The sequence below is a fragment of the Elaeis guineensis genome, chromosome 6 (genome assembly GCF_000442705.2).
Source record: "Elaeis guineensis isolate ETL-2024a chromosome 6, EG11, whole genome shotgun sequence".
Lineage (NCBI taxonomy): Eukaryota > Viridiplantae > Streptophyta > Magnoliopsida > Arecales > Arecaceae > Elaeis > Elaeis guineensis.
In genome coordinates this window covers 61,630,948-61,645,319 of record NC_025998.2, presented here as the reverse complement: position 1 = coordinate 61,645,319, position 14,372 = coordinate 61,630,948, and the positions used below count along the sequence as shown (strand labels likewise).

The 14,372-nt window shown below is 41.5% G+C and overlaps 2 protein-coding genes across 2 annotated transcripts; one reads left to right on the top strand and one right to left on the bottom strand.

Annotated features, from left to right (window-relative positions):
• Positions 1 to 1,061: 1,061 nt before the first annotated feature.
• On the top strand, positions 1,062 to 3,673 carry LOC105036224 (L-type lectin-domain containing receptor kinase IX.1). Its single transcript, XM_010911990.4, has one exon. The coding sequence runs from the start codon at positions 1,329 to 1,331 to the stop codon at positions 3,393 to 3,395; it is 2,067 nt and encodes a 688-aa protein (XP_010910292.2). The 5' UTR covers positions 1,062 to 1,328; the 3' UTR covers positions 3,396 to 3,673.
• A 123-nt stretch (positions 3,674 to 3,796) lies between these two features.
• Positions 3,797 to 5,884, bottom strand: LOC105036225 (uncharacterized). The gene has a single exon (XM_010911991.4). It carries the CDS (start codon positions 5,811 to 5,813, stop codon positions 4,035 to 4,037), a length of 1,779 nt encoding a protein of 592 aa, XP_010910293.1. The 5' UTR covers positions 5,814 to 5,884; the 3' UTR covers positions 3,797 to 4,034.
• Positions 5,885 to 14,372: the final 8,488 nt, after the last annotated feature.

The following is a 14,372-nucleotide window of genomic DNA, read 5'->3' as shown; positions in this document are numbered from 1 at the left end:
GAGTGGCTAAAGATCCCAAATAAAGGATCGGACCCACAAAGAAGTTCCTTGCTAGAGATTTTTGATGGGATTCTTCGGTGCTCAAGTTATGTAAAAATTAAAAAATAATAGAAAAGAGAATGACGAGGATAAGAGAGTGAGAGAGGCTTTCGACTTTCTTAAGGATCACTTCTCTCCCTTTAGTTATAGAGGAGGTTGATGGCTGTTTCTACGATGTGGTGTGGCTATCTCCATGGTGATTGTGCACGTGATGATTACATCCCGCAGTTAATATGTGATTGGGATGAATTGTCATCTGGCAGTCTCGGATGCTCTCTCCATGCCATAACGATTAGATAACGATCCTGAGCATAATTGCCACCGAGTATAGCAGACTAGGGGGATCATAACTTTGGGTCATCTGTGGCTGAGGTGGACAGGTCGGCCATCTCTTTCTGGCTTCTCCTTGGTAGGCACCGAGGTCAGGGGAAATACTCCCCACATCACCTTTCATAATAAATCTTTTTTTCTTTTGTTAAACATAATATATCTTTCAATAAAATTGGTAACTGACATCCATGGTGGAAGACCGGATATAACTGGGGAATTTGGATTCATCTCTCAATACGCGGCGTTTTCTCCAAAGTCTTTTCAACTTTAGTACAATTACCCACTTCTTACTATTATAATTGCTTTGAAATGCGCACACAAAGAAAATGTATACAAGCAAAGGCATCAACAGCCCTATTTGCTTGTTTGTTATTGTATGTGAACAAATTTTCAGCAGCGCATGGTATAGAAATCAGCAAAATTTAGCCGGCTGCCACCTGGTGCGATGACCCAATCGGTGAACTTTCTGGTTTTGGTAGAGCGGCCGTCCAACCATTCATGGTGTTGCCAGGGCAATTGACTAGGCCAGCCATTGGTAGAGACCTGCGTTCGGCCTGATGTTGCGTTAGGTGAGAGCTTTCCCATTTGGTCAATGAAGTAAGCCAAAAAGAGGTTGATAATTGACATCTATATATGCAACATCTGTGTCATAACAAATGTTTATTAGCAGACTTTTGATACCCCATTTTTTCCGAACAGATAGTTCATGAACAGATTGAGTTCATCAAGGAAATAATTAAGCCGAGCCTCGAATTGGTTTTCTTATTCCCCTAATCGCCCCATCAGGTCGCCTGGCTTAAAAACAATTCATAGCTGATCAAGTCGGCCACGCGCAATTGGACCGTCTTGACCTCTCCTAAACGCTGCTTTTCAATGTCATATTAGGGAGCAGCTAGCTCATTGCTTCCTCCTTACTCATCCCTTATCTCCATGCTTCATTCTGGCATGAAAACTTGCCAATGATCTTTGCTTACCTTTCAGCCATGGTTCCCTCCAGTTCAAGAATTTTCTCCACCCTGATCTTCTTTTCCATCTTGGTTCCCTTTGCAAGCTCGCTTGCCTTCAACTTCTCCAGTTTCGATCAGAACACGCCGGTGAGGATCGAGTTCCAGGGCGATGCTTTCTTCGACAAGGAGATCAGGCTCACCAAGAACGAGCTCAACACACCAATCACCAACAGCGTTGGCAGAGCGGTGTACAAGGAGCCGCTTCTCCTTTGGAACTCTGGCACCGGAGAGCTGACCGACTTCATCACCCATTTTTCGTTCGTCATCGACTCCTTCAACGAATCAGTGTATGGCCATGGACTAGCTTTCTTCCTCACGCCATACCCTTCCAGCATCCCTGACAATTCCTCCGGTGGCTACCTCGGCCTCTTCAGCGAGCAGCCAACTCCAAACACGTCACCGAATCGCACCGTGGCCGTCGAGTTTGACAGCTTTCGGAATGACTGGGATCCAAGCCCGAATCACATTGGAATCGACATCGATTCAATCAAATCTAATGCCACCGTGGTCTGGAACAGCAGCGTCAAGAATGGTAGAACGGCGAATGCATGGATCAGCTACACTGCTAGTACTAGAAACTTGAGCGTCTTCTTAACCTATGCTAAAAATCCAACTTTTGGCGGGAATTCGAGCCTGTCTTGCATCGTTGATCTAAAGGAAATCTTGCCGGAGAATGTGGCTATCGGCTTCTCAGCCGCGACAGGCGATGCGGTCGAGATCCACAACCTCCTATCCTGGGATTTCAGTTCAACCCTGGAGCCCAGAAAGAAAAGCAGAACCGGACTGCTGGTAGGGTTGGCTTCTGGCGTGGGAGTGCTGATGGCCGTGTTGGTATTGTCGTGTGTAGTTTTGTGGAGGAGGAAGGCAAGAAGAGGGAGAGATGAAGAGGACCAGGATTACGATGAGAGCATTGATGATGAGTTTGAGCAAGGCAGGGGGCCAAGGAGGTTTCCTAACAGTGCATTGGTGAGCGCGACCAAGAATTTCTCCGAGGAGGGGAAGCTTGGAGAGGGAGGATTTGGAGCAGTCTACAGAGGCTTATTGAGTGACCCAAAACTAGAAGTGGCGATCAAGAGGGTCTCGAAAGGTTCGAAACAGGGGCGAAAGGAGTATGTCTCCGAGGTTAAGATTATCAGCCGGCTGAGGCACCGGCATTTGGTGCAGCTCGTTGGCTGGTGCCATGGTCGAGGTGAATTCTTGCTGGTTTATGAATTCATGCCCAATGGAAGTCTTGATCAACATCTATATAGCACGGAACGGATCCTCACTTGGGCGATGAGGTATAAGATTGCACTTGGCTTGGCCTCGGCGTTGCTCTATCTACACGAAGAATGGGAGCAATGTGTGGTGCACCGGGATGTCAAACCAAGCAATGTGATGCTGGATTCCACATTCAGTGCTAAACTCGGTGATTTCGGGCTGGCAAGGCTCATCGACCATGATCGTGGCTCGCAGACAACAGTCCTAGCCGGGACCATGGGATACCTGGCGCCTGAATGTGTCACCACCGGCAAAGCCAGCAAGGAGTCTGATGTCTATAGCTTTGGAGTGGTAGCACTGGAAATTGCCTGCGGCCGAAGGCCGGTGGAGCCTAGGGAGAACCTAAGCAAGGTAAGATTGGTTGAATGGGTTTGGGAGCTTTATGGGGGGAAGATGATTCTCGAAGCGGCTGACGAGAGACTAGCTGGTGAGTTTGACGAGCAACAAATTGAGCGCTTGATGATTGTTGGGCTATGGTGTGCACATCCAGATTATAATCTAAGGCCATCTATTAGGCAGGTGATCAGCGTGTTGAACTTTGAAGCTCCTCTGGCTGATCTTCCTCCGAAAATGCCTGTGCCGATGTACTATGCACCTCCAATGGATATTTGTCGATTCACATTTACATCATCAGTTGCAACTTCAACTGATATGAATTCTACATCAAGAGGCAGCACCACTAATTCTTCCAACTCAACCATGTCCCAGAGTTCATCTTCCACAGCTTGCCTAATGAAATCACATAAATCTGACATGTAACACAGCATCATGCAGTTCAAAAGTTCTATAGCTGTTCCCTGCAGATTGTTATGTCTCTGATTGTTGGTGTTTCATGGTGTGAAAAGTCTGCAGCTTTTGAGCAATAAATTTTCTATTTTCTGATCCAAATGCTCACAAGTAATTATTTCTACATATTAGTCAATTAACTATACTGAGCTAACTAATTACTCCATATAAGGTGGAACATAGACATCTGTAGCCTGTGAGGTACATAATTTTTCATACAATTTTTCTGGAAAAACAAGGAAAAAGAAAAAACTTGAGGTATGTCAGCATGGTTTCAAATTCAGGGAAATTTGTTTTCACATTGTTTGTCCTACTTTTCTTTGCCTTGAACATATATGCATAAAAGTAGCAACGATGCGAGGTGGAAGACAGAATTTAAAAAAACCATATATGTAGTTTCTCAGACATTGCTATTGTCTCTCAATTTTAGAGATGCAAGCCACAGTTTGAAAGCTCATACATCTTTTGGAAATTCCAATGATCCAGGGTATACATCTCCATTGCTTTAAAGTAAGAAACATTGGTTGCTTGGAGACCTTCACTTCCACACAAACCATAAAACAAAGGTAAGTCGAACAGATTGCCTCCAAATCCAGGTGACAGATGATTGGTTCAGCCACTTGCTTTGATATCTCCGTCAATGATACCATGCCGCATCAGGACAATTTCCTTGACAAGATTCCGGTAAGTAAAAGGCCGGACGGCAGCTCTCAAGAACAGTCCACTAGGTTTCTTGCTCTTGCTCCCTCCCTCCTTGGGATCTTCATCCCCTTCACTATCGAACTCTTCATTGCGCTCCTCCTGATCCAAAACAGCAGTGCGCAGATTCCCATCTTTCATCCTCTCCTTCATTCGCTGCTCTTCCATCATCTGCCTCTCATATAATTCATCAGAAATCTCGATGCTTTTCTTCACGAAATTCTCCATTTCATCCGAGCTCCTCATAGCCTTCTTCCACTGCTCGATCCAATACTCGGCGCTCTCTTTTCGATCAGTTGCCACTTCCTCATTGTCCTCCTCTTCTCCAACATCGATCACTGCATCATCCTCATCCTCCTCATCGTCCTCGCTCCAAGCTGTAACCTGACTCTCGACCTGATCACCATTTTCGGACTCGCTATCGTCGGGGGCATCGCAGCCCAGCTCCATCTCCTCCAGCTTGGCCTTCCACTCCTTGGTATATGGATGAAGGAGCTCCATGGGGTGGTTGGTCAGCAAAAACTCCAAGCACCTCGACTTCCCCTTATCGCCGAGCTTCTGGTATGCCTTCACGACGTCGTCGACGTAGGCCTTGGGGCTTATCTTCACGATCTTGCAGAGCCCGCCGAAGTAGGTGCAGGTTTCGACCCGGCCACCCTCTGTCTTGAGCTCGCAGGGGTATTCGTTCTCCGTGGTCGGGTCGAGCAGCGGGCCGAGCAGCTTGAAGAAGTCGTCCTGGGGCTCGAACCGGCTCTGGTACACGGGGCGCTTGACGTAAATGATGTCGGGCCGCATCCAGGCGGCGCACTGGGTGATCATGGCCCTCGTCTTGTTGCCGAGTCGGGCCATGAGGCTCCACTTGTCGAGCCTCTCCTCCTTCCCGGCTTCCAGCGCCACCTCGCACACCAGCGTCCACTGCTGCCACGGGAGCTCGGTGGGCCGCCATTTCGGGTGGCGGACGAAGACCCAGTAGTACCGGAAGCCGATGCTGGAATCGAGGGCGGCGAGGCGTTTGGAGAAGTCGGAGGACATCTCGAATTGCTCGATCTCTTCGAATTCTTCGTGGTCGCGGACCTCGCCGTAGATGGAGACGCGGTCGTCGGTGAAGCGGCCACGGATGGGGGGGCCGATGACGATGCCGCGCCAGGAGTAAGGGCCGTAGCGGCCGTACTTGTACCAGTCGTAGGGGTGGCGGAGGTCGGGGTCGTCTTTCTGGAGGAAGCGGACAGAGCGGTCGTAGCCGAGGCCGATCATCTGGAGCTCATCCTCGGTGAAGTGGTCGGCGTAGTTACCGTTAGAGCGGTTGCGGCGGTAGAAGCGGTTCTCGGCGCGGCGGCGGGACCGTCGGCGGGCGTTCTCCTTGGCCTGCCGCCGGACCTCCGCGTTGCCCTCGATGCGGCCCGGGGAAGGGCCGCCGGGCTTCTTCTTGCTGCGGCCAGCGGAGACGGTGGTGGGAGCGGTGGTGATGGTGGGCTGGATGGGGTGGAGGGAGAGGGGGAAGGGGTGGTGGTAATGGTTTTGGTGGGAGATTGCTTGGATAGGGAATGGGATTGGGATTGGCCTCTTGGGGCGAAGGGCGATTGGGAGGGAGGAAGGGGAGAAGGGGCTTATCTTCAGACCTGTCCACTGAGTTGAGAGTGGGGAGGGGGTTTCGGTGGCTTTTGGGAGGACAAAGTCGAAAGCGGTCGACATGGGGGGCACGGCTTGGGAGCTCGATGGATTGGGGTTGGGCAGATGGATGCTCTTAGGGTTCTGGGGCTCAGCGGAGAAATTATATCGTGCACCAGATACACCATATGGTGGTGCACCGCATCAATGGGCTCCATGTATTATCGTATGCCTATCTCGAAAAGAAATTGTTACTGTTCAGATCCACGGTCAACTTAGACAGAAATCATTCTAGGTCCATTCATCTGATCTTAATTTGAAATTATTAGATGTGTTATAGGTAGAACACTGGTGCTTGAATCAAAAATGTGGCTAGGGTTGTAATCGACCACATATATGGATATACTTCGGTTGTGACCGGCCTCGTAGGATTGTAACTGACCACGTATATGGATATACTTCGGTTGTGACCAACCAACGAGGATGGTCATTGACCCACACATCGGTCACCGACTGGCACCCCAACCACTGACTCTTATTATCTACAACCTATGTTGGGCTTCGATCTGCTGTACGGTTGCTGACCCCTGCACTAGTTCCAACCCTCATCTCCATGCACATCAGGTTGCATATCTGTACATCGACTGTTGTTCGCATCATCAAAACGATCTTCAGACATCAAATACTAGTTTAGATTTCAAGCTTTGACTCCCACATCAGCTCCGGCCCATGCATCTACCATCGGTCCTTATCTCCAAGAGCACATGTGGCAAGCTGCTGACATACGCTATCTTCGACTTCTACTTTAATCGTCATACTCAAAAAGGTTGATAGAAAACTCTCATACAATCCCTTCAAATCATGCAATTGATAGGAGCAGCTAGTTACAGGCCAGATAAGACAGCCACAACTATCTAATCCTGAAAAATCAGACCGAAGATCTCGGGATAGCACATTCAAAGAAGACAAAATGACCTCCAACTCTTCTTTCTCACAGGTCTCACCTCAATCTATAAATAAAGATAACCAGCAGAACCCCAAGGTAGGAAATTCTTCTCCTCTCTCGAGCACTCCTTTCCATCTATTCTATTGATTCATGATTTAAGCATCGGAGGGTCTCTGCCGGAGCCAACTCTAGCCATGGATTTATTTTGTAGGTTCGATCATCACCGTCTTGTTAGGCATTGCATCACTCCAGTCAATCCGGCCCAAAATAGGGATCTGTAGCAGCAAGATGAATTGGCCTCATTGCCTATAATATTAATTTGACTTGATCCATTTGATCGATGTAGGTAGTTCGAATGGCCCAAAATTAGCCCAAAACTCACCATGGCCCAAACTCAGTATAAGGAATTGCAAAAGAAAAAAAGCCTGGCATGTGCATGGCACGTGCAGGATGAGGGACGAACTTATGATGGGAGTCATCTCCTTCTGTAACTCCTCATTGGAGTCCGATGCCAAGAAGGATTTTGATGCCTCCCATTGCTTTATTTAGGTCCTTTGGCATTCCTTCAACCTTCCCCCATCAGCAATCTCAACCTCTAGTGGAGATCCTCATTATTTCTCGAGCTTCAATTTGACCACTATTCACCACCAATGTGGCCTAAAAAACTATCAGAAATAATGTATTGATCCCCTATACCTCTTATAATCCTTTTCCACACCCTCCTTAGCCCTTAAACACAAACTCCATCTGACTAGTTATTGGGGGTTTTGTCAAGAAAAGGGGTGTTTTGTTTTGTTCTGGATTCCTATTTCGAATTGTTATCAAAAAAAATGGCTGCTGTCCAGAAAGATAGCAACCCAAGAGGGGGGGAAGGGGAGGTGAATTGGATTCTTTAAACATTTTAACCAAATTTAAGCTCTTAACAAGTATATGCTTCAAAGTAACTTAACGTAGTGTGGTTGTGAGGTGAATGCAATAAACTACAGTAGAATTAAGATATTAAAGCCATAAGGCAAGAATTAAATGCAAGTAAAGAAAGCAAGATGATGAAGTAAAGAAGAACTAAGAGCACAACACAAACATACAAAAATTTTATAGTGGTTCGGTGCAACTCCGCATCTATATCCATTGCCTAAGCTCTCCTTAAAAATTTTATTATAATCAGTCCGATTACAGTGCATTTATTTTTTGAATTTATAAATAAATCCAGTTGATTTTTTGAAATCATCAATCAAAATCTTACATCGATTATTTTTTGAGCTCATAATCAACCCAATAAATTTTTGGACTCACCAATCAAAACCTACAATATCCAATTCTAGACTTAGATAGACATAATCTTTAAGTTTCTTTTCTCTAAAGAAACTTATAAAACAAACAAAATATAATGTATGAATTTTAGTACAGAAAATAAAAATAAAAAAATAAACTCTTTAAGCGTGAAGAAGAGTTTGAAGGATTGGCTCTTTGAAGCTTTGCTTTCTCTTCTTTGAAGCTTGAGAAGATGTGCTAGATATCGGTGAAGATTGCTCTTAAATGTCCTCTGATTTTTCATCTTGGTTTCTCTCTTTTTCTTCTCTTTTTGATGTACAATGAAAACCACTCTAATCTGAAATGTTTTATCTTTGATCTCCCTTCCTCTTCCTTTCAAATTGATTCTCTAGGCTTAAATACTCTTGAGGAAGGCTGGAGAGTGAGTTCAGCCATTGGAAGGGCTAATTTAGTCATTAGAAATAAAAACTATCCATGGAAGAAGTGCAGAAAAACTAGCCATAATAGTCTGTCGCATGTCACGAGTCGACTCAATTTTCTTTAGAGTCGGCTCAATTTTATTTTAAGTTGACTCGATTTCATTTCAAGTTAGCTCGATCTCAGACATGCAGAATTCAGCTTTCTGTCTGAAAAATAGAGTTTGCTCGGACTTTTTTTGAGTTGATTCAAATTCGTGACAGTCTTCTTCCAACATGCTAGAATCGACTCCAATCTTTCTGAGGTTGACTTCAATCTTCTTGAAACTTGACATATATCATTTTAATGTCTGTTTTAGTGAAGGGGTCGGCTCTTTTTGCTCTAGAGTCGATTCCATTAAGTTTGAACTTAAATTTTCCTTCTTTGAAGACCTTGACTTAGTAAATTTTGTAGAGGTCTTTTTCAAGAATTATTTCTTTAATTTTAACATCTGAAAATATATTATTAGTATTATTTATAATCAATATTTTGAAGTCATCAAAATCAATCATAGGATCAATAATCTCTTCCTTTTTGATGATGATAAAATATTGAGTATATACACAATAAAAATAAATAATATATTTCTGTATATTTTACAAAATATATCATGAAGTACTAGATTAAATACATGAATGCACATTTCATGAATATTCTCAATTAGTCTTTGGTTCATTGCACATATTTTATATACTCATTTTAAATTAATATCTTAATTCAAATCAATGAGTATTAAGGTTTCATTTTAAGTATTGATTTATTAAGTTTCTTGAGCATTAATTTTTTAAGCATATACTCAACATTCTTCTCTATTAGAATGTGCTATGATTTCAAACATGTAGTTTAAATTTTTTTTAAAAAAAATTTATGCAGTGAAAGTAAATAAATTAAAATATTTTTAATTTAATACATGTATCAGATCTGATCTGAAAACTATGCTTAGGATCTTAACACGAACATGTTACCTTGATCTGAAATCTGAAAAGAAAATAATCATTAGTAAAATAAAATTGGAGATCAGATTTCCATACCATCAAATCCTACAGATGTTTGGGGTTTTGATCGTAGCAATGTATGCGTCCGACCTCTACTGATATCCACACGAAGGTGTCTGATTGGAGTACCGAGATCATCAATCTACTAGCACCTTACAGATCTCACTCCTCAGCCTTGGATCTGAATCTTTTCTTCTAGATCTCGAAGAAGATGATCTCTATGTGAACTCCTTTACATAGATTCGACAGGATCTGAACCAGATCATCAAGAAAGAAAGAAAAACTTTTCATCTTCTCTTCCTCTCTCTCTTTTTCTCTGTTAGATCTGATCACCATCAAGTCTTGGATGTTGGGGTGAAGGAAGAAACAAAAAGGGCATTGAGAAAGATTTTTAGGCAAAAAAGAAAAACCTCTCCTAAAAAGTGCATGCCACCTCTCTTCTCTCTTAATTTTTGTCACACAAAAAGAAAGCCCTCATGCCCCAAAAGATATGGGATCAGATCTTATCAAATAAAGTAAGTGTGTCATGGTAAAAATGGAAGAAAAGAGGATGTGCGACAAAGAAAAAACACGTGAGATTTCTCATGTAATTTCTTAGCACACAACCCCACCTTTTCCAATGTTTTTATCGTACAAAAAAAATATTCCACAATCCTTTCTAATTAGATTAGAATATCTTCTTTATAAGGTATCTATTCAAATTAAATTTGGATAGTTATCTTAAGGTGAGAGAGTCTCAGAAAGATGGGGTGCCAACTATTGGCACCCCTCCATCCTTCACATGCATAAAATAAAAAGGGGGTGCATCTTCATGCACTCCCTCCCCTTTTATATGTGAGATTTAGAGAGAGAGTCTCAAAAAATCTGAGCTCTATGAGTCATGGTTCATCTGGTTCAAATTAGATCTCAATCAGGTTCAAATCGAGTCCGAATCGAGTCGAATTCGAAAGACTGTCAAACCTGATCCTATCAAGTTGGAAATCTAAATCTAATTTGGATAATTAAACCTAATTAGTATTAAATTAAATCAAGCTTAATTAAATTAAATCTAGTTTAAATTAATAAAAACTTGATCCATAATTTAATTAGTCTCAATAAAATTATAACATTTGCAATTAAGTCTCTGCGCTAATAATTAGCAGCTGTCAAAACTATAACACTTACAAATTAGTAGTTTCTAAAATTCAAACTATCAATCTGATTGATAATTCAAATATCATCCAAGTCATTGATCAGGTCATGCTCCTTTTGTATGTGACTCTTTAGATTTTATTCTATCGGTAGTGAGACATACCGTGATCTCTATCGCAGTATCATTGAAACTCCTTTTGATAGATTGAAACGATTCCAACTCATCTCAACAAAGATTGTTGATCCGAAAATGATCCTAGTGAGTTCTCACGATCCACCAGTGATGCCTAACAGTATATAGTGACAATCTAGCAGAATAAAAAATATGAATGCCTAGGTACAGTTATTGTGTGATACAATCTATCTATCATAAGTTTCGACTAGACGAAGGTCATGAAGAACTCATCAAACTTCATCGTCAGTCATATGCCAGATTGGCTCAACTCGAGTTCATTTGTGAATCCCGTGGAAGCACTTTTTCAGTCTTCACTCTTGCTCTAGCCAAAGACTTTCTGAACTTAGTCTTGCGAATCATATAGGACTACTCTTTTTCTAACAAGGTCGATAGATTTCATCTAGGTGCATCCTACTTCAAACAACGAATTTGAACCTACAATAGCCAACATATATAGCAAGGATCCGAATGGCTAGGGATCAAGAAAATGTGCAGTCAAACTAAGTAGCCTCACTGTGAATAGCCAACACACTGTTGGTCAAAGGACCAGTCACACCACTACAGCATCGAAAAAAATCACCAACGAGTGAGTAAACATCTAAGTGATTTCTCGCATTATTCATGCTTAGTGTGAGTTGTTCTCTAACAACCATTTTCACTCTCATTCCAATATCTCCACACTGCAGACTCGAGACTTATCTGCCCAAAAGGGAGGTGATCCATGCATTAATCCTGAATGGATTGATCACTATCCTCTATGACAATCCTTCGATCAAGAGTATTTAAAAATTAACCACTAATGATGTATGTCTCAAATTTTCAACACTTGAAAAATATACAAAATCATCTTTGTTAATTTTTAGAATAAATTATGAACACATATGACATGATTAATTATAAAGACTGCCTGTCAAGTACAAAATATCTCTTAGAGAGAGATATATGTCGGCCAAGATTAACTTCTAAAGTACGTATCTAACAAACTCTTACTTGTACTAAAGTCAATCTACCATATACCTGAGCTCCATCTTCTGAAAACAGGCTTCGGTGTTTAACTCGCTAAGTGACTCGGGCCCATCATATCTTATATAGAGTCTACTCTCTGCACCTCAATGTATTTCTACTTGAGGTAATCGTGTATATCCCTGCTCTATGTGCATAAATTTTTGGTAAGATCTTGGCTCTTTAGCAAGGGCTATGTACCATTATCTTTGTAGTACAATATCATAGCATCTAATGGTATGACATCCAGTTCTACAACTATCATAATAACTAGAACGCATCTTGTACATCTATAGCATATTCAGCTTTCATTGATCGATTGTCTGAAATTCTTCCAACATACCGAACCAACATAACTCAAGAATACATGCTGATGTAGATATTCTACCATCAGCATCAGTGTATCTTCCCACTCTTAGCTTTAACCCTTCTTTAAAGATGAGGAATAATCTCTTAGTACTTCTCTAATACTTAGGGATATTTTCATAGCAATCTAATATTTTCAGTCTGGATTCGACTAATATCTGCTCATGACTCTCATAACAAAATATACCAAGTCGAGTACATAGCATGGCATACATCTATGCCCAAGAGGATAACAGATCTCTCTGGAGGTTTCAATACTGAACCCTTTCAACACCTCTTCTATATTTTTGTCTGTGAAACACAAACATCCTTTCAGTATCTATCTCTATAGACCTTTATTTCTAGAATACAGAATGTTTGACCTAGGTCTTTAAAAAGAAAATTCTATATACAACCACATCATAGCCTATGTTAGTATGGGATCCTCTCACTGACCTTCATGTAACTATATGATTCCTCTTTATTTTTGATGAAATCAAATAATTTGATCACATCATTAAAATAATTATTCCAACTCTGAGATTTTAGCTTAAATCTATAAATAGATTTTTGCAGTATGATCTCTATCATTGAAAATAAAATTCATAGTGTTAGAAAATGCTATGGTTTCGTACATATAGTTTAAAATTTTTTTCTAAACCTCTGTGTAGTGAAAATAAATAAATTAAAATATTTTTAATTTAAACACATAACAGATCTGAACTGAAAATCATAGCTAGAATCTTGACACGAACATGCTACCTTGATATGAAATCTGAAAATAAAATAATCATCAGTGAAATAAAATTGGAGATTAGATCTTCATACCTTCGGATCCTACGGATGTCCAGAGTTTCGATCGTAGCCACGTATGCACCTGATCTCTGCTGGTATCCATATAGAGATGTCTGATTAGAGCATCGAGATCATCGGTGTGCTAGCACCTTGCAGATCTCGCTCCTCAGCTTTAGATCTGCATCTCTTCTTCTAGATCTCGAAGAAGATGATCGCTGCACGAACTCTTTCACACAGATCTGACAGAATCTGAATCAGATCACCAAGAAGGGAAGAAGAATCTTTCTTCTTCTCTTGTTCTCTCTTAGATCTGATCACCATCAGATCTTGGATGTGGAGATGTTAGGAAGAAACGAGGAAGATGTTGTTGGGTTATGATAGTACAGTGGAAGTATGAATTTCATAACTTTGCATAATGAAATCATAATTATCAAATCCTAAGTTAAGACCTCCTTGGTGATTAACAATCATATATCTAAATATGCATGACACTACAGAAGATATAGAAGAATACCTGTATCGCTAAATCTAAAAAATTTCGATAGAGCTTCCACTAGGTACCCAAGCGTTCGCCCTCCAATGGTGATCCACACAGAGACTGGATCAAGACACAAGCTCCTTCAAGACTTTTCTTCTCTAATTTGGATAGCACAACACTCCGCTTGTGTTTTCTTGAACACCCTCCTTCCTTGGCTTGTCTTTCTCTACCTTTCTTATCTCTTTGTCTTCCTTTACTATCTTCCTAAGCCCTTATCCTAATTCGAACTTGCCCTTACTATATTTGGACTTGTCCTAATAAGGGAAGGAAGAAAGAAATTGGACAAACTAGAGATGAATGTAAGAAAGAAGAGATAGACTTCTGAATACCAAAACATCGGAGACTCCACGCTATTTATAATTAGCGTAGAGATGCCTATCAATGGGTGTTATCCAATCCACATGCCCCAAATCAAATTTCAGAGTTCTTTCCACATCCTAAATAGAGGAAAAGTCATATCTGATAAGAGTCCTTCTGCAGGTGAAACTCTCTTATCAGATACGACATTTTATTCTTCTTTCGCGCGCGTCCAATAAAAGATGCGATAAGCATCTTTTCGTTAATCAGATTATTGTCAAATTTTTACATGTAGAAACTCTTTCCTTAAATATATAAAAATCAAAAGATTATCTGATATAAGTGGTGTCTAAGAGACTTAAAGCAGAAGGAGTCTACGCGGTCTTTTATCGGTGTTTTCGAAGAGTCGCATAGCATCAATTTGTGGCACCCTCCTCCACCACATATCAACGCCTCATGCCATCCAAGGGCTCATATTGGAGGCACCATTTAGCTCTTTTAGGCATGGAAAAACTTAAAAATAAGGTGGCGTGGGTGTTTGATTAAGAGTCCATAACCAAATGGACTCTTTAGTCCATATCTATCCATAACACCAAGTCAAAGCTAACCCAATCCAGTTAGGCCAAACCAAATAAGCGAAATTAAATTAGGTGCCAACATTTGGCTAACCTAAATTAGACTCAAATAAATC

Excerpts from the sequence above, each read along its gene's own strand:
- LOC105036224 (XM_010911990.4), top strand. The coding sequence starts at position 1,329 with ATGATCTTTGCTTACCTTTCAGCCATGGTTCCCTCCAGTTCAAGAATT.
- LOC105036225 (XM_010911991.4), bottom strand. The coding sequence starts at position 5,813 with ATGTCGACCGCTTTCGACTTTGTCCTCCCAAAAGCCACCGAAACCCCC.